Source organism: Symphodus melops (genome assembly GCF_947650265.1).
Source record: "Symphodus melops genome assembly, chromosome: 5".
In the NCBI taxonomy this organism is placed as follows: Eukaryota; Metazoa; Chordata; class Actinopteri; order Labriformes; family Labridae; genus Symphodus; species Symphodus melops.
The window spans coordinates 26,506,290-26,523,966 of NC_136695.1; the positions used below are offsets into that span (position 1 = coordinate 26,506,290).

The 17,677-nt window shown below is 40.7% G+C and overlaps 3 protein-coding genes across 7 annotated transcripts in view; 2 read left to right on the forward strand and 1 right to left on the reverse strand.

Moving 5' to 3' along the window:
- Positions 1-209: 209 nt before the first annotated feature.
- psmc4 (proteasome 26S subunit, ATPase 4) lies at positions 210-7,602 on the reverse strand. Of its 3 annotated transcripts, none has more exons than XM_079343112.1 (11): positions 7,495-7,602; positions 6,768-6,866; positions 6,094-6,280; positions 4,885-5,031; positions 4,115-4,224; positions 3,897-3,990; positions 2,939-3,106; positions 2,689-2,765; positions 1,761-1,929; positions 842-897; positions 210-702 (listed from the first exon to the last, which is right to left on the reverse strand). In XM_079343112.1, exons 1-11 carry the CDS (start codon positions 7,525-7,527, stop codon positions 589-591), a joined length of 1,254 nt encoding a protein of 417 aa, XP_079199238.1. In that variant the 5' UTR covers positions 7,528-7,602; the 3' UTR covers positions 210-588. The 3 variants fall into 3 exon arrangements, with proteins under 3 accessions (XP_079199238.1, XP_079199239.1, XP_079199240.1); XM_079343113.1 differs by having other exon boundaries at positions 7,430-7,539; XM_079343114.1 differs by lacking the exon at positions 7,495-7,602 and adding an exon at positions 7,328-7,398.
- A 1,519-nt stretch (positions 7,603-9,121) lies between these two features.
- LOC306823696 (uncharacterized protein) lies at positions 9,122-13,091 on the forward strand. The gene is made up of 5 exons (XM_079343427.1): positions 9,122-9,265; positions 11,308-11,661; positions 11,994-12,260; positions 12,444-12,506; positions 12,589-13,091. Exons 1-5 carry the CDS (start codon positions 9,196-9,198, stop codon positions 12,741-12,743), a joined length of 909 nt encoding a protein of 302 aa, XP_079199553.1. The 5' UTR covers positions 9,122-9,195; the 3' UTR covers positions 12,744-13,091.
- Positions 13,092-15,288: 2,197 nt separating this feature from the next.
- The window catches only part of scn1ba (sodium channel, voltage-gated, type I, beta a), an 85,093-nt gene continuing 82,704 nt past the window's right edge, over positions 15,289-17,677 (forward strand). For all 3 annotated transcript variants that reach the window (XR_013779173.1, XM_079344881.1, XM_079344882.1), the window contains exon 1: positions 15,289-17,094. Coding sequence is in view for 2 of the 3 variants with exons in the window: in XM_079344881.1 (XP_079201007.1) it covers positions 17,031-17,094 (64 nt within the window). In the remaining variant the exon portion in view is untranslated. The remainder of the gene's footprint in view (positions 17,095-17,677) is intronic.

The following is a 17,677-nucleotide window of genomic DNA, read 5'->3' on the forward strand; positions in this document are numbered from 1 at the left end:
AGGAAGAGCTTTCTTTGTCCATACAGAGAACACCTCCTGTACCAAATATTCAATCTTGTCCAACAGATCCTCTTAAATCTTTTGCCTCTACTTTCAGTAATTGTTGAGTCGATTTGCTAGAAAATCTAATGATGACCTACACCATGTTGCTTTAATGCTCTCTTTAAAAAGCTGAAGATTTCAAGGCAGAAAAACAATGACCATTACTCTTTTTAAATGGAAAACATCTTTAATGGATCTTTTAAAGTTATGTCTTGTTAAGTGAGTACATATAGATACAAATATTCAATCCTAGCTACAATCAGGGCCAGATATTTTTAAGAACCAGTTGAGTGCCTGTAAAAAAACCAAAAAAAAAAAAAAACCAAGACTGCATCTCATGGTGGTGTGTCTTCTCAAGGCTGGAGACACAGAGCCAATCTTGACATTGGGCCTTGTGCTGCAGTAAATTTAGTCCAAAAATCGATGTCAGTCAGGGACATCTAATCCTTAAAAGACACACTGTAGATACAGACACACTGACATAAATCAATATTAAACTTGAGTGTCTGGACACTTTGTTTTTTCCTCCCAGGATGGATTTTCTCTCTACTTGTAGAACTCGTGCTCCTGCTCGTCCTTTTTGATGACCGTCTTGTAAGCTTTTTCGAAGTCTTTAGCCAGGACGATATACCTGTTCTCACGCACAGCCAACATGCCGGCCTGGGGGAGAGGTGAACAGCAGGAGGAAGCCAAACGATTAATCCAAAAAGCTGTAAATTTGTCTTACACGCAAAGTAATTATAACATTTTCCACAAGCTTTTTAAAAAGTATAAACAAACAGTGGAAGACTAAGCTCACCTCCTGACAGATGGAGTTTATGTCAGCTCCAGAAATCTTGTCTGGTCTTGCCACATCTGTTCATCAGTTAAGGTTGACTGAACACAGAGGTCTGAACATCTGAGCATTGTTTACAGCTACAGGAGCATCCAGATGATACAGCAGAACGAGCCGCAGACTCTTTTCCTCAACACTGTTTAAAATGCAAATGAACCAACTGTTTCCATTCCTGTTCGGTTTGTCGCAGACTCTTGGCGTTTCGTAGATTTGTCGTTTACCAGATGAACTTACAGCCCAGAAAAACCCGGTTCAAGGCGAGGTCAACATTCCTGCATAGCTCATAATTCTCAGTTTTCCCACAACAAAAGATAAACAATGACTTTTTCACAGGTTACCAAGAAAGGCATCTCACAGCCAACGCAAACAGATGAGAACTTAAAGCTCCTGATCTATGCACTCACACTGACTGCACGACGTGAGAGCTCGGCTCACACTTCGCGAGTTCAATCAAGACAGAAAACTGAAATTGGCAGCCATGTTTCCTTTGAAAACTCCCACAAACCACCACATGGCATCGCCCACAAGCCGGTCGGTGGACTCGTCTTTATGTTCAGATAATTGTTATTGAACAGGATTGCTGAAGCTGGAGGGGATTCAGCTTCTTTAAGTGTGGCTAAAAAACATTTTGAACCTGTAATACAGTGCACTTGTTAAAGAGATGAAGTGGGGTTTTTTCTTCATGTTTTATGAAGTCTATGAGAAGAACAAGAGAATAACCCTTCATGCAGTCTGATTCCTAATCTTCAGTGCCAAACATGATGAAGAGGGAAACGTTATTTCATCACAGGAAGCATGCCGATTACATCCTACATCCTGTATGAGAAGCCGGTGTATTATCTATTACCATGTGGACATGCTCGTAAAGAAACAAAAAGGATACAGTCCTCCAGGTCGACTTCCTCGGAGAGATTCATTTTGCTGGTGATGGTGGAGAAAATGAGACGCTTCTGCCTGCGGTCGGGCAGGGGGAACTCAATCTTTCTGTCCAGACGGCCGGGACGCAGCAAAGCCGGGTCCAAAGTGTCAGCTCTGTTGGTGGCCATGATCACCTGAGAGGGAGGAGGGTCGAAAAATTTACTCACTAAACAAACTGTTTTAATTTAGACTGAATGCACCTTTAAAGTCTAAGGTAATGGTTTAACTGATCCTTTGGAGCTGGTAGCAGAAAAGACAGACCCTCACATGAATTACAGGAAGGTGATGATGTGATTTAATAAAGAACGTGCGTCATTGCAAAATCTGCTTTTAATTAACTTTGCCCACAAAAGTGATTAAAATAGGTGCAGCAAAGAATAACTGTAAGTTGATGTGATAGAACTCACATTGTCATTTCTAGTTTGCAAGGAGAAGCCCTCATATGTCAGATCACAGCACGAGCTCGTTTAGAGCAGCCAGGGTAACAAGAAACAATGCAAAGTCCCAGTTTTACCGTTAACAACATTTGTCAAAGCATCTGCTGTTAAGAAAAAAAAAAAAAAGTCAGGAAATTGAATTCTTTACAAAAAGAAAAACCTCCTTCCAAGAAATAAGCAGTCACTCTCTTGAAACGCACGGCTCTCTTTGTGAGCTGCGTTCACATTTAGCTCGAGGGTAAAATGTGCATTTGAGGTTTTGGAGACTAAACCTTTTTGATGCCTTCTCAGCTGAATCAAACGCCATAAGGCACAGCAACAACGGCAGAGTAAATAAATGTCCCGCTGACGTGGCTTAGGCTCCATCAGCGGCTCCACGAGTCAGCAAACGCACCGAGAAGCGTATTCACTGGGGGGGAAGTTAAGAGCTTTCGTACACAGGAGGTCTTGACTCACCTTGACATTTACGTTCTGGTCAAAGCCGTCCATTTGATTGAGCAGCTCCAGTAAAATTCTCTGCACCTCTCGATCAGCTGCAGAAACAAAAACACAAAGTCAGAGGGTACAAATCCAGGTCGCTGCGCTTACAAGGAACCAACCAGGGGAACAAACATACTTAAAGAGAAAAACTTGAAAATAATGTTCTAAAACTCGATCAAATAAAACCCCCAACAACGTCCCAGGATTTTAGTCTGCAGCACATTACCTCCGGTCTGAGCATCGAAACGCTTCGTGGCAATGGCATCAATCTCATCGATGAAGATGATGGCCGGGGCATTTTCCTTTGCCAGCCTGAAGACGTCGCGCACCATACGAGGACCCTCCCCCAAATACTTCTGGACAAACTCGGAGCCCACCACACGGATGAACGCCGCTGGAGACAAAAACATGGAATTAGGTTTTTTTTTTTTTTGACTGCTTGCACATTGTGATAGATCAGAGTTAAGGACACTTTCTACTGCACATGAATTCTACTTGTGAAATGATGTAGTCAATGATTACAGTCTGAATTCATCTTTTGTTGTTAGGGTGTGTGTGTGTGTGTGTGTGTGTGTGTGTGTGTGTGTGTGTGTGTGTGTGTGTGTGTCCAACTTCAGAGTAACAACCATTGTCTGTTCTTTGGTTTTATACATCGAGTTTAGAGATATATAATATCTGAACTTCCCCCTCACTCTTCAGCAGCAGTCATCTCTTCATCCACGCAGCGTTGTGTATTTGACCTCATTATTAAACTTCTTACTTTCTAATCCTTTCCGTGAACCACTGCCATCTTTGGAATGACAACTTCAAAGTTATGTTTATACAAACCAGTCTACAATTACAAGTGCACCTTATATCTGTACTCTTCCTCCAAAGGAGGCGGGCCGTTTTCTGCTCTGGCTCTTCAAAACCCACGTGCGGATCTCACACCAGTAAAATCAACTTTGAATTATTTATTTTCTAAAGGCCTTCTTATAGTTCTTGTTTTATCTTTAATTCATTTTTACTTTAGTCGATCATTGTTTCCCATTTGATTCTACATGTCTTCTCGTATTATTGCTGCATTTGTGGTTTTATCTGGGATCTGTCATAAATCTTTTATACATTTTGAACTGCAGCTCCTGCACAGTAGCACCTTGACCTCTGGACAGTAACACTTACGGCTCTATGATAAGCTGGATTACCTGTAGTGTGGTGTGCCACCGCCTTGGCCAACATGGTCTTTCCACAACCTGGAGGTCCGTACATCAGGACCCCCCTGGGAGGGTCGATACCAATCTAGGAAAGGAAACAGACCAGACTCATAAAGTATCTGTTTCTGAGAAAGAAAACCCCCGTTACGCTCATCTCTTTGAGAAGTTTTAAATGCATGTAAAAGGAGCATCTCTTTGAAATGTCTGACCTGTTTGTAGAGTTCAAAGTGGGTGAGCGGCAGCTCCACAGCTTCTCGGACTTCCTGCTTCTGAATGTCCATACCGCCGATGTCTGCGTACATCACATCAGGCTTTTGGTCTGTGAGCAGAAGAAGAGGGGGAAGTTATCACAGCTTTACTTTTTAAATATTGTTCACTTTGTAAAAGACCAACAAGATCAAGAAAAAGGTTGAGGTGTGTTTTAATGGTAGGATCTGCATCTACTGATAGAATCGAGCACTTTTACTCAAGACTTGTGTGGAAGAGAGAGATGTGTGCAATAAGCCAACTTAACGATTACAATCGTCACCAGAACTGATAAGATTAACTATTTATTCAAGTTTGTTTAATTCAGGCTCAAACGAGGGTCAAATGTTCTATGTGAGTTGTAATGCAGCCGCCCTTCACTAGCCCAGGCTGTAGCTCCAGCCGTCCTGCCACAATGCTCTACAACCTGGATGTATACAAGTACAACGAAATGGATGCTATCTCGTAGTAGAGTGAAGAGCAGTGTCTTTTGGAAATAAACATGGAAATAAAGTTGTGTGAAGTTAAAAGGAGCGCAAGAGTAACCATCACGAGCATGTGGATGGATGTTAGCACAACTAACAAATCATGGTTTCCAGTCTGAATTTAACATATGCATTTAATGGACAGGTAAGCTAGTCAATGAGCACATCACCAGCACAAATTATAAGTTTGTCTTGTTCAGGAAGCTCTTGAAGCGTTTCTGGAAACGGTACGGTAGCAAGCGTCTTACCAGAGGTCAGCATCATGATGCTGCTGTCAGCTTCAGGAGGGAGAACATCCACCAAGGCGTTGCTGTGCTTGTGCAAAGCCACTGAGGCGTTGGGCTTCAGCAGCTCTCTGTCGATGGTGCTCAAGATGCGCACGTAGTAGTTGGATCCTGAGAAGAAAGAACTCATTACACATTTAAAACGATGAAGCGCACACTGAATAATTCACATTTGACAGAACATTTCCTCCAGGTTCTCTTAAAAGACTGAAAGGCAGCACATGGTACAACATTTAAATATACAGCTTGTATGCATCATCTGCCATTTCATTCATTTTTAATTCTTAGCTTGATCTAGTCATTTATTTATTGCCAAAGTCTGTATTTTGTTCATACTATATTATTTTCTATCCATCTCTTGGAATTTTAATGATGCATGAAGAGCATGATTACGAAACAGAAAATCTGTAAACTGGTCAAGAGTCACGTCTTTTAAAAGGACAAAACACTAAAAACAACACATTTCAATGTTTTGGTTGCAGACTAGATAGATAGATAGATACTTTATTGATCCCGAAGGAAATTCAGGACTAGAGGACAAGAGTAACATCTGTTTGGACCAGGTTTATATTTAGAGAGTCCATTAAGTTAAAATGCCATAAAAAGTAGTCACATCTTCTGGTAAAATGTTCTCATTCTGAAATTCCTCAAGTCTTGCGATGCACGTAATGCAGGCTCCCTGCTGCTACAGGCACATGATGGTTAGCAAATGGCACGACCAAACACGAGTTCTATTAATGTCTTATGCTCCGTCTGATGGCTTGGTTCTGTGTGCTTTAATCACAGGTCCAGGTTTGTCTCTTTTTTTTTTTTTTAAGTCTTTTTTTGGGGGGGCTTTTAGAGCTTTATTGATAGGACAGTGGATAAATGAGAGCTGATGACAACATTCGTGAAAAGAGCCGAGGGTCAAACTTGAACCCTGGTCACCCACTTGGAGTTGGACAGTGTCCGTGCACGGGCCCTGCAGCGTTACTCCGAGGTGATCCAGCTTCCCAAAGACTCAAATTTTAAGACTTGTGAAGACATGTGATGTGCTGTGTGGTACGTTAGCAGATTTTCTCCAGATTTATATCAAAAACTATTTTAATATGCAGAAATGTTTTTGTAGGTTAAACAAATAAATATATGCAGTCTAAATTTCAGCATGTTTTTTTTATTTCATTTTGAAGTTACCTGTAGTGGAGCCAACAATGGCTGTGTTCTGATCAACAGCTTCCAAGAACTGGCCAATGACCAGTGGTATGCTCTGTATCCTCTTCACCTCCTCCTGAGCATGCAGGAACTCCTTCTTTAGATTTTTCTGTTCATCTTTGATGTACTCCTCCTGAACCTCCAGGAACTCCAGCTCCTGCTGCAGCTTCTGCAAATACACCACAAAAAAGGAGAAAAGGTGAGCGGCTCCAGATGAAAACACTATAAATCTCAGAGCAGACCACAGTGAATTAGTGCGATTAAACAATCACAATATAAAAAAAATATGTTTGGTAGAAAGAACTAGAAGGGTGCTCAAAGACAGTCTGCAATAATCCAGTCTTCATATAAATCGTTTGAGAGTGTAATTTAAAACTGATTAGACAGAAGAACTTTATTAATCCTGCGTGGAGTAAATTCAGGTTTTACACATTGTTATTGAACATGCTACACACAAGCTGCAATACCCACACACACTGTGGACAGGCACCTCTACGGCTATCAGAACAAGATTTTTAAGACTGGATCCGCAATGAGACACAAACCGACAACCCTCCAGTTCCCAACCCAAAGAACCTGCAGAATGAGCTAGAGAACTGAGGTGTCAGTCAATGAAACCGCTGTGTTATAAATGTACATGGCTTCATGTTTCAGACCTTGTATCTGCTGTAGAGGTCCTCAAGATCTTCTGGTTCTGGGGCCAGGAAGGACAGGCCTGTCTGGGGTCTGGATGTCAGTACTGCCGGCATGTCTTCCTGTGAAGGTCACAGCAGACACACAAATAAAATGTTTATTTAACACTCAATAACATGTCCGTCTTATATACGTGAATAACTTGAAGCTGCACCACATGCAGATTTAAAGTTGTTGTCTTTTTCTGCAGAAACTTCTCGATGTTACATTTTTAATTACGTCTCGGGGACAAATACGTTTTTTTATTTGAATTTTGACAGCAAATCAAACAGTGACAAACACAAACACAAGCTAGCATTAGCTCGTAAACAGCTAGCTCATCTTCATGGTGCTCACGTGAATACAATCTGAAATCTTAAAGAGATTTACGAAACACAGACGAACAATAAAACCTTCCCACGATTCCGTACAGAACATATTCCCATATGTTTGGTTTTATCAAATCATTTAACATAGGAACAAGTCGTGCTAATGCTAGCAGCTAGCTAACGTGCATGATAAGAATGAATCGGCAGGTTTTTACATTTCAGCATCTTTAACGAGCCGAAAACAAAACTCTTCACATTTAACGACTCGTAACCGCGAGCAGCGACACGTGAAAAGATAAATATGTACAAAAGCCTACCACAGAAACTCTGCAAACAAAATTAAGAGCAACAAAAAACAGGAAACAATGTCACTGAATCATACCGGGATCTTTTCAACAGCTACGATATCCTCCATGTTGAAATATAAGCCTTCCGAGTGACGTCAAGACGCGAAACGTCAGAAGAAGGCCCTATGGGTAATGGAGTTCTTTCCCCACAACATGTCGTTTATGTCAAAGATTAAAGTGGTTTATTTTTTTTAAATCCTCCTTTTTTGTTCCTTATTTTGGGGTTATTTTTTATACTCTACGGCGGACATTTTGAAAGAACGACTCTTTCATCATCTTATCCTATTTCTTTGTTTAACCAGACTATTTTTGGATTTGTAGGCTAAAGTCTAGTACACGTTCTCAGAATGTATTAATATCATAAAATGTGTAATACAGCCTAGAATACCCCATATGATGCCTAATTAGTTAGTTAGTTAGTTAGTCATTAATTAATGCGTTAACTCATTTATTCACGCATTTATAAATGCAACGCTTTAAACTTTGTATTTTAATCTTTAAACAAACCCTTGTATGTGTCATTATTTAAAAGTCCACACGAGGGTGCCAGTGCACATCTCTGTCAATGTATTGATTTATTTGTAGGCATGCACCGGCAAGCGGGGAGTACCGGTGAAAGGCATGCATTTTAGAACCACATGCACCTTGTAAAGATTTTTCAAACACATTATATTCATCCTTTCTGACTGTTCATGATAATATTAATCCAGGCAGAGCTTTAGTCACAGCACATTTTCTTCAAGATTTGTAGTTGAAGTTGTTCTTTTGAAAAAAAAAAGATTTCCCGAACGTGTGATAAAGACGTAACTACATTTGACAAGTGGGTGTGAAGGTGTCATGTTCTTGTTGCAGAGCAGGTGGGCTTGTGTTGCACAGTGGGGAAACATAAACGGCTTCATCCTCACACCCTACAGCGGTATGGCAGCTCTAAATCTCAGTCTCATGCTAAGTCAAACAAAAAAAAACTGGTAAAAAAGAAAGTTATCATGGCATACAGCTTTAAAGATGAGCAGGGGAATGGTTAAAATCATGTTAAAAGTTTGTTTAGCTCTTGAAACAAATTTAAAAAAGAAACATCACCCCTTGCCTGCTTGCTCACTCTGGAGCTTTTATTGTCAGGGCCTTCAGCAGCAAATAAAAGAGTTTGGACTTATTTTCATGCTAACCTTAAATTTAGCTCAACAGTTCAATTCCAATGGAAAAACCACAAAACTCAACCTACACATGATGGTCAATGAGAGATACTGCAGCTAAGTAAACCTTGTATGTGGGGAAGTTCTTGATTCTGAAACATATTTTTGACCAAAGGTTTTTTAATGATCCCAAACAATCAACAAAAATGAAATTCTCTTTAAGAGGACCAAACCCCCCAACATCCTGTTAACGTACTTTCAATTTCAGACAGAACTTCAATTGTAACAGTATCATTTTTAAAATGAGTAAATTTTAAAATTTATCTCTCTTTAAAATATATTGTACTCTTCGTAGAGGCCACCATTGACTTAATAAAAACAGTATGACCTTAAACCCTGAACACTTCTGGATTTTAAAGCCTATATGAGAAAGGAGTCATATCTTTAAACCTCAGAGGAAGTGTGTGTGTGTGTGTGTGTGTGTGAGTGTGGGCGTCTGGTGGTGGGGATGGGGGGATGTTCATATGAATGCACTTTTTTTGCAGAGCATGTGGCATCTTGTGTGTTTAGTCAAGAGACACTTTTGCAGTTATACTTTCTGAAATGGGTCCCAGCTTCAGACTGTCAACATGGAGACAGACACAACTGATGATCCTCTGCCTTCTGGTCTCAGGTAAGATGTATACAGGTGCTGTCATTTAGAGATTTGTGTAATTATTCTAGGGATCCTGAGTGTATCCTCATTTCTATGTAGTACATACACATAATTTCATCACAGTGTGTTGAAGCAAAAGAATTCACTTGAAGGGCATTATGAGTCTGTAAGAACATTTCTAAATTAAAGGGTAAACTTGTGACGTCATTTTCTGAAAGTGTTCAGCTTTTATTTAGGTATGGGGAAAAAAGGTAGAAGCAAGTGCTGCACTGGATCAAAAATGCTCTTCAGGAACTGGGGACACGAGTCAAATAGCAAATAAAAAAAAGTGGCCTGATAAAGTATTAAAATCCTTTATGTAACAGGGGTATGTGCACGCGTTATGACTTGACTGAGTCTTCATCAGGACATAATCGACAGAGACAAAACAGGTGCTGAAAAAGGATGTCATGTGACAGGTGTATGATACATTTGCAACGACTGATTTAAGCAGTAAATAAACAGCAAAACATATATAACACAACACAACATACCTCAGAAGTTGTTTATATGGTATACCATGAAAAAGCAACAAGTTTAGTGCAAAACACTCAAATACAACATTGTAAAATTCAAAATTTGCCAAAGACAATGCATAGATGAAAAAACACAGAGTGGAAGAAATTATGTATTCAATCTACATAGAAGTAAAGCTTCAGGGTCTGTGCAGTCTTGGAGTTTACCATCATTATATTATTTTTAGCTGTTTTATTTGGGAAAATGGAAATTTCTATTGTGGTTTCTTGGCTGTGGGTTCAACACTGTCATATCTTTTTTCCTATATTTTATGAAATTCAGCTTCAGGTAAAAAGGAGATTTGCCTCTCAATGGATTTATTTATCTATTTTTTGCTTTATTAATCCTGAAGAAAAAAAATCCACCCTTTTTGCATTAGAGATGCATTAATAGAGGGATGTCAGTGTGAGGGGGCTGAATAGGGACTGGTGCCTCAAGCAGTTTGGGTTTTTGTCCCTTGCTCAAGGACACTTGGGCAGCATTTTAAAGCACCTCGTCCTCAGGTGTCCTTCATTCACATGGACCAGAACAAACTTCAATCAATTCAAACTAAATTTAAAAACCTTTCTGTTTCATGCTATTTGGACTGTGCTAACTTTGTTTGGCTACTTTAATTTTGGACAGCGATCAGACACAACATCCAGATCATTTGGGAGGAAAAAACTAATATGCAAGAAATCCTTAGATGGTGACCATCAGAAGAAACAAATTCCATTCAAACACATTCAGACACCACTAATGAAGCAGAGGGAGCAAATCGGGGTTAAGTGTCTTGCCCAAGGACACATCGAACTTGTTGATGCAGGAGATGGGGATCAAACCCCCAACCTCCCAATAGAAAGAAGACCGACCCTCCCTACACAGGAACAGCTGCCCCATTAATATGAAAGTGTTTTTGTACTCATTTTTGATCCTCAAACTATCTTTTTTGCTAATGATTTGCAAAATCTAAAAAATCATTCATCCACACTGTGTTAGACAAATTAAGACTTAAAATACTTGTCATGTGAAAAATTCTCTTGTTGATCAAATCTGGACCAATGTTTGAGGAAGTTGAATATCAAAAAAGACACAGATCCTTATACTCGATGTTTACCATGACAAATTCTTTGGACAATGTCAGAAGTTTCCCGTCCACAAAGACCTTTAAAGTCTATACTCACTTCTTCTCTGAGAATAAACAGTTTCATGTGTATATCTTAAAACTCTCTGTTCATTTTTGGATTTTTTTCTTCAAGCAGGAACCAATCAGGGAAACGAAACCCTGGCTTAACGCGGTATAGGCAATTCATATTAGCAAGCATTGATTTAAATATAATCTGCAGAGGTTGTGCATGAAATAACTCAACATGTAAAGTGAGCTGAGAAATTCAGCGTATTTGCTAATAATATGAGTGAGAGCTGCACAGGTAGGGGTCTGAGCATGTCAGTGGAGTGATGGTTGGGTTTGAACGGAAATGATTATAGTTAACCAACATCCTGTCCTTTTTATATCTGTTTTTCAGGCGCTTGCTCCGTGGTCACAGTCCTCCAGCCCCCTGTGATAATGTCTGCCCTCGGACAGGCTGCTGTGCTACAGTCCAAACTCGTTGTGTCTCCTGATGAGAAGCTGTTGAGCCAACCGATTCTGTATTGGGACTATTTAAAAGGAAACTCTGACATTGAGAGACTGTGGCCCAGCCTCGGGAGGTACAAGAGCCGTGTAGCATTGATGGACAGTGACAAAGACTCCTCCAACAAGTCTGTACTGCTCAAGGATGTGCAGTGGGCCGACAGCGGGGAGTACCGGTGCAAACTCTCCATCACCACAGAGAGAAGGTTCAGGATGCAGGGCACACCGACTTTACTGGTGGTTTATGGTAAATACAAGGTTCTAGATATTTTCCAGTTTCCAGGGCTTAGCAGTAAAGGCAAATACAAATATAAGCGCATGTCACATCTACGAGTTCACTACAAGCATCTGTAGGGTTTAGCTCAAGAAAAGAAACAGGGAAAAAGATTTGGTTGGACGATCAAGATAATCTGAGGCTATGACCCTAACGCAGACTGAGTTCAATGGCTGCGTTGTGTTTAATTGCATTTGCATCTTGTAACGATACGTTGTTATTTCACCTCAACACCAGCAGCACCCGTAAAGGTAAAGTAATGAAGGTCCATGACTTATCACAGCTGTGTCACTGTCCACTTTCAGACAGCATGACCTTCAACCTCACCGCTCATAACGACTCTCTGCTCGGCTGTGAGGTAAAGGTGATCAGGAATCCGGCTGTGGTTTTGTCCATTTTTTACAATGGATCCAAACTTGAAACTGGAGACTCTGGTCCAGGAGAAGCTGCTGCGGCTTTGCCCTACGTCACTCTCTCTAAGAGCGTACATGTGAGGGACGGAGGAAACTACGAGTGTCAGCTGCATCTGAAGGCAGATCTGATAACTAAAAGCAGCTTCCACTATCAATCAGGTAAATTCTCTCTATCTATGCATGCACATACCGACTCTTCCAGCCATAAATATCTTGTATGGAAACCCTCTCTTTGCCCTGTTGGTGGGTACAGAGGTTTAGTCTGTCGTGCCAAACATTTCCTTCAGTCTCCCACACTTCAACTTATTTTTAATAAAGTCTCTTATGATCTTTTTCCACCAGCAACTGACGAAGCCCGAGGTGCGAGTAAAACTGTTTCAGTATCAGTCTTACCAACGGCTGCTGGTGAGTCTCTACCACACAAGACATTTGGAAAACTATAGCACTCAATGATTATAGGTCAGATCAGATTTGGTTTGTATTGCAGGTGTGAAGGTGTTTCCAGAGCCGTGGGCCCTGTATGTTTGTATCCTCATGGTGCCCATCACTGTCCTACTGTTGCTCATCACTGGAGAGAAGTGCAGAAGCTCCGTTTGTCAACATCTGGCTGGAGAACAGCGACTAAGCTTTGGAGATCTATGACAGAGGTTTCACTTTCCATCAGAAAAAAAGTCTCCCTCGACTTCCTCCTTCATCTGAAATGTGTTCATCTGCTTCTGTTTTTTTTTTTTGTTTACTTTATCTCCATCTAATGGTGGCCAAATGTTGCTGCATGAAAGTATTTTAAAGGCGCGCACACAGAAAAACACATCACAGCTTTAACTGTGCATCAACACATTTAATTCAACTACTTTTTGTTTTATCAAGATCTCAATTTATGCATTTCATCATCACAGGATTACAACTCTGGTTTTTCTGTGATTTCTCAGGAAGTCAAGAAGTGATCTTGTCAGTGCCTAAAAAACAACATTGTTATGCCGAAATAAACAGACAAAACCCATCCGTTCCTGCACACACCTCCCAACTTTCAAGACCATGCTCAAAACCCACCTCTATAAACTAGCTTTTAATACTTAACTTCTTCTTTCCCCTCTTCTCTTTCTGTTTCTCTGTCTTTTATGTTCTTCTACTGTTTTTAACTGTTTACTGTGATTTTTTTTTACATGTAAAGTGCCTTTGAGCCCTCGTAAAAGCGCTTACAAATTAAATGTATTATTATTATTATTATAAAAGAACGACATGTATCGTATGTATATGTATAGAAAGAGTAGAAAGGATAACAAACATTGTGCACAGTATGTGAACCTTTGTAGACTAGAAGGCTCTGTGATATTTTAACCATATATTAACTATAATCACATGACTGAGTTTAGCTCAGCTCTGGAGAACTTTGATTAAAATGTCTCATATATCATTGCATCAAATCTTCATCTTTTAAAAAAACAAAAACTTTAGATACTTGAGAAGCTGCAGTGATAGACAAAGTTTGTTGTTGATGTGTCTTCAATGAGCAACATTCATCCTCACTGGTATTTTTGCTCTGATTGAGTTGAATCCAAATAGCTACAAAGATGAAAACAGGGAGGTTTGGTGGAATTAGGGACAGAAGAGTCATTCACACATTTGCACAATATACACATAAACACACACACGCACACACACTCAGTGAACGATGCATGTTTAAGGACCCACACAGGGATTCAATCAGCACAGTAATCCTCACTACTGGCAGAATGAAATGGCCAAGGGATCAGCAAACACACACACACACACACACACACACACACACACACACACACACACACACACACACACACACACACACACACACACACACACACACACACACACACACACACACACACACACACACACACACACACACACACACACACACACACACACACACACACACACACACACACACACACGCACACACACGCACATGGAGGACATTTTCCCCTCTGAGCTGAGTCAAAGGAAAAAGGCATCACACCTGCACATCCACCTACATGTGGATTTAAATACTTAATGGTATTTTGTGGGTATCTTCTTCTCATACAAGAAGTAAAATGACAGCAAACTGTGTACCTCACTGAAAATAAAGGTTTCTATCACTATGTCTTATTTAATGGTTATAAATGTCCGGTCCGGAGATTGAAAAATGAACATAGTCTCAATGACATCACCCATAGGGGATTTTTTTTAAATCTCACAATGGTGTTACCATATTGAATTTTTTTCGGTCGACCAAGAGACAGACAAAGAGTTGGAGATGAGGTGGGCTTTAAGCCTCCTCGCACACTGCTAGCCTTAATTTCTTGGGACAATAAGTTGTATTCAATGTCATAAAAGCACAACAGAAACATGAAACCTGCACTGTTTATTGAAGCCATTCTTTTCTACTTTCTTTGGTTTGTTTTGTTACTCTTAAAAGCACGATGTTAAAGTTACTTTGTCTTTTGTTGTAGTCATGTTTAACTGTGAACACAATCATTGGTCACAAAAGAAAGCTAATGTTTGACAAAACAACAACACACAGTGTGAGAGACTTTGTTTTATTTAAGGCTTTCTCAACTTTGAACCCCCCACAAGGATCACCTTCAATCAATCTAATATATTTTTATTTGTAGTCTACAGTTTACCTTTTTATGTCTCACTTCTGACTTTTGTTTTACACTTTGTTGTCTTACGCTCTTAACACATTAATTGCCATTTGTTTTCATCCATTTAGGCTTTCAATCCTTGAATCTTGTTTGTTTGTTTTGAACAGTTTTGAACTGTGTGTTTTGACTTTAATTACATGAGTTATGTCGTAAACCAAAACTATTAATTAAATGTGTCATAGCTCAGTTAAGACGTCACAGTGTTCAAATGAGAGTGTTTGAGTTACATCAGTGACCTCACTGTTTTCTTGGCAAACACGTGGAGTTTTTTAAGGCTAAAAACCGAAAATGACTGTTGCCATAACAACGGCTCGATACCTCCGTCATTCCTCCTCTATCTCTCCATCCTTCTTCTCTGCTGCTGTGCATCACACCCTACCTCCTCCTCCTCCATGCATGCATGCACCTCCCCTCATCTCCAGTCTGATTAACGCATGCAGCGTCCTCGTGCCGACACGCCGTCATTTCTGGAGGTTTTCGTGCGCGTGCACGTCCCTTTCGCGTTTTTATTTTTTTTATTTTTTTATTTTTAACACCTCGGTCTGCTTCTCCAGGAGGAATACACGGGTCACTTTACCGCAAACAATAATACCAAGAAGGAGGCTTCCTCTGCTTTCTATCTTCTTGGTCTCTCATGGTTCCCCGGTGTGAGAGAAGAGCCACAACCAGGATCTGACAGCCTGAAGCGGGATGGAAGCCGTCCACCTATGACCCATCATTAAGGAGAGATGTTTTAAAGGGTTTCTGTTCACAGAAAACAGCCGGATTTGCTTCTTAAAGCGTGATTTCGTTGAAGAGGTGACAGGTAAAAGGGACGCTAAGGTGCTGCATTTATGCGCTCATTAAAAAATGTGCAGGTGCATCTTGCGAAATCACTGATTACAAATTTGTTGGCTTCAAAAATATTCTCATCCTGCATTAATTCATAGTAACTTTTCGGGGAATACACAAAAGAATAGCGCACTTTTTTTTTTTTTTTGCCTCATCAGACGCACAGATAGCAGGCTGCTTGTGAATAAATCAAACCCTTCAATGCAAGTCTTTTAGTGCTGTTCAAGACTTTTGGTGCGTCATGTGGTGGAGACCCATCTGAGCCCCTCGAGCCACCTGTGCAGCTGAGCCCCACGTGCGAACAGCAGCTCAACACAGCTGGTTTCTGTGATGTGTAAACAATGCGGATGATCTCGCTTGAATAAATCAAAAGCAACCAGACTTTGTCTGAGATCACAGCCCACCGGGGGTTATCTGAGAAGATATTTGGGAGAGATTGCACAACCTGAAAGAAAGAAATAACACTTACAAGAGGCAATAATAATAAAAAAAAAATTTTTTTCTTCCAAACTCAAAAAGAGGTGGAATAAAGCAAGAGGAGTTTTCCACACTGCTTCCATTTTTTCATTTCACTCACACTGTGACTCCAGCTCCTCTCCTTTTTGGCCCTGGTCGTGACAGCAGGCATGAACGAAAAGTCAGAAATGTTCCACCGGAGGCATTTGTGCTTGCATTATTTTGACATTTAAAAACAGACTTTTTTTTTTTTTTTGCACAATCACTCCAGCTCTTTGCTTCTTATCATTCTGTGTCTTCTATTTTCTGCACAAATCTATCAGACACTTCCTATCCACGACTATCTGACTTCCATTAAGGGATAGTAGAGCACACATTGTCTCATTGTGGAGCCAAACAGTTGTAAGCAGGTCTCGGGGTGTGCCACACAGTATAAATAGTTGAACAAAGGCCCATTTTGGATTGACAAGAGGTCGAAACCTGACACTCGAGTGATTCCAGCCTGTGGAAACTCTACACGTTTGCACTGGGAGGCTGGACAGAATATAACAAAAAAAAACAAAAAAAAAACATTTCGACCCCAAGAGGGTAAAAAGAAGAACACTGTTGCTTCCACTTCTGCTCCTGCAGAGTTTTCAGGTTTTTAAGGCGATCAGCAAGAAGACCCACCCACAACTCACGTCCAGCTTTTGTATCAGCTGATTAAAAAAGGAGAAGAAGAAGGCGGACCACACCCAAAGTCCCTGCAGTCTCCTCCTCTCACCCCTCGGAGTTTTAATCCAGGACATCTCTGACATCTTACTGCTGGAATAGCTGTCGAGTAGATCTGTCTTGTGTGTCCTATTGGGAAGTGCGTGTGTGTATGAGTGTGTGTGTGTGTGTGTGTGTGTATGAGTGGGGGAGAGAGCGTAAGTGTATGAGAGGTGTGTTTTGACGCTGTTTCAGAGGCACCAGCGGTTTTCTTTCTCCTGTCAGGATGCCTGCACTCAAGGACCTGATGCTGCTGCTGCTGTTACCTCTGGCCTTCCTGGCACTCCAAGGTGAGTGGGCAGCGGCTGTGTTGCCTTGGCAACGCCGCGATGGCAACACTTTGGCATGCACAAGAGCATGTAATCCCCCGTCCACTGACTGTGAAGTTTGTTAGTAATGCTAAGGTGTTTTCTGATCCTCTTCTGATGTTTCCATCTCTCCGTCTACTGTCTGTCGATATGCTTTGTGTGTGTGTGTGTGTGTGTGTGTGTGTGTGTGTGTGTGTGTGTGTGTGTGTGTGTGTGTGTGTGTGTGTGTGTTGAGCTGCACATGTGTGAGTGAGTGTTTTTGATTCCATCATTGTGCTGGATTGCTCGCTAAAAGCCCAGATGTTCAGTTTTTTTTTTTTTTTTCAGAGTAATGAGATGAGGCCATGTGGCTGTGTTTTTAGTGGATGGCAAACACACACACACACACACACACACACACACACACACACACACACACAGAATGTTAGTCATGCATTTGTCCCTGTGTGTTACTTTTGGCGACCCTGTGTTCCTCTTGAAGTGTGTTCTTGTTGTCTTTTTCAGCACAGCGCTCAGATTAATAAAACGATTAATTTGCCATTGTTTTTAAATTTTTGTCACCAAC

What these genes read in the sequence shown, in the direction of transcription:
- psmc4 (XM_079343112.1), bottom strand. Translation starts at nt 7,527, where the DNA reads ATGGAGGATATCGTAGCTGTTGAAAAGATCCCG. An exon ending in GGTGGCACACCACACTACAG is followed by an intron (nt 3,107 to 3,896) that starts GTAATCCAGCTT and finishes TTTTGTCTCCAG; the next exon opens with CGGCGTTCATCCGTGTGGTG. An exon ending in TAAACTCCATCTGTCAGGAG is followed by an intron (nt 703 to 841) that starts GTGAGCTTAGTC and finishes CCTCTCCCCCAG; the next exon opens with GCCGGCATGTTGGCTGTGCG.
- LOC306823696 (XM_079343427.1), top strand. Translation starts at nt 9,196, where the DNA reads ATGGGTCCCAGCTTCAGACTGTCAACATGGAGACAGACACAACTGATG. An exon ending in CCTCTGCCTTCTGGTCTCAG is followed by an intron (nt 9,266 to 11,307) that starts GTAAGATGTATA and finishes TCTGTTTTTCAG; the next exon opens with GCGCTTGCTCCGTGGTCACA. An exon ending in CAGCTTCCACTATCAATCAG is followed by an intron (nt 12,261 to 12,443) that starts GTAAATTCTCTC and finishes TTTTTCCACCAG; the next exon opens with CAACTGACGAAGCCCGAGGT.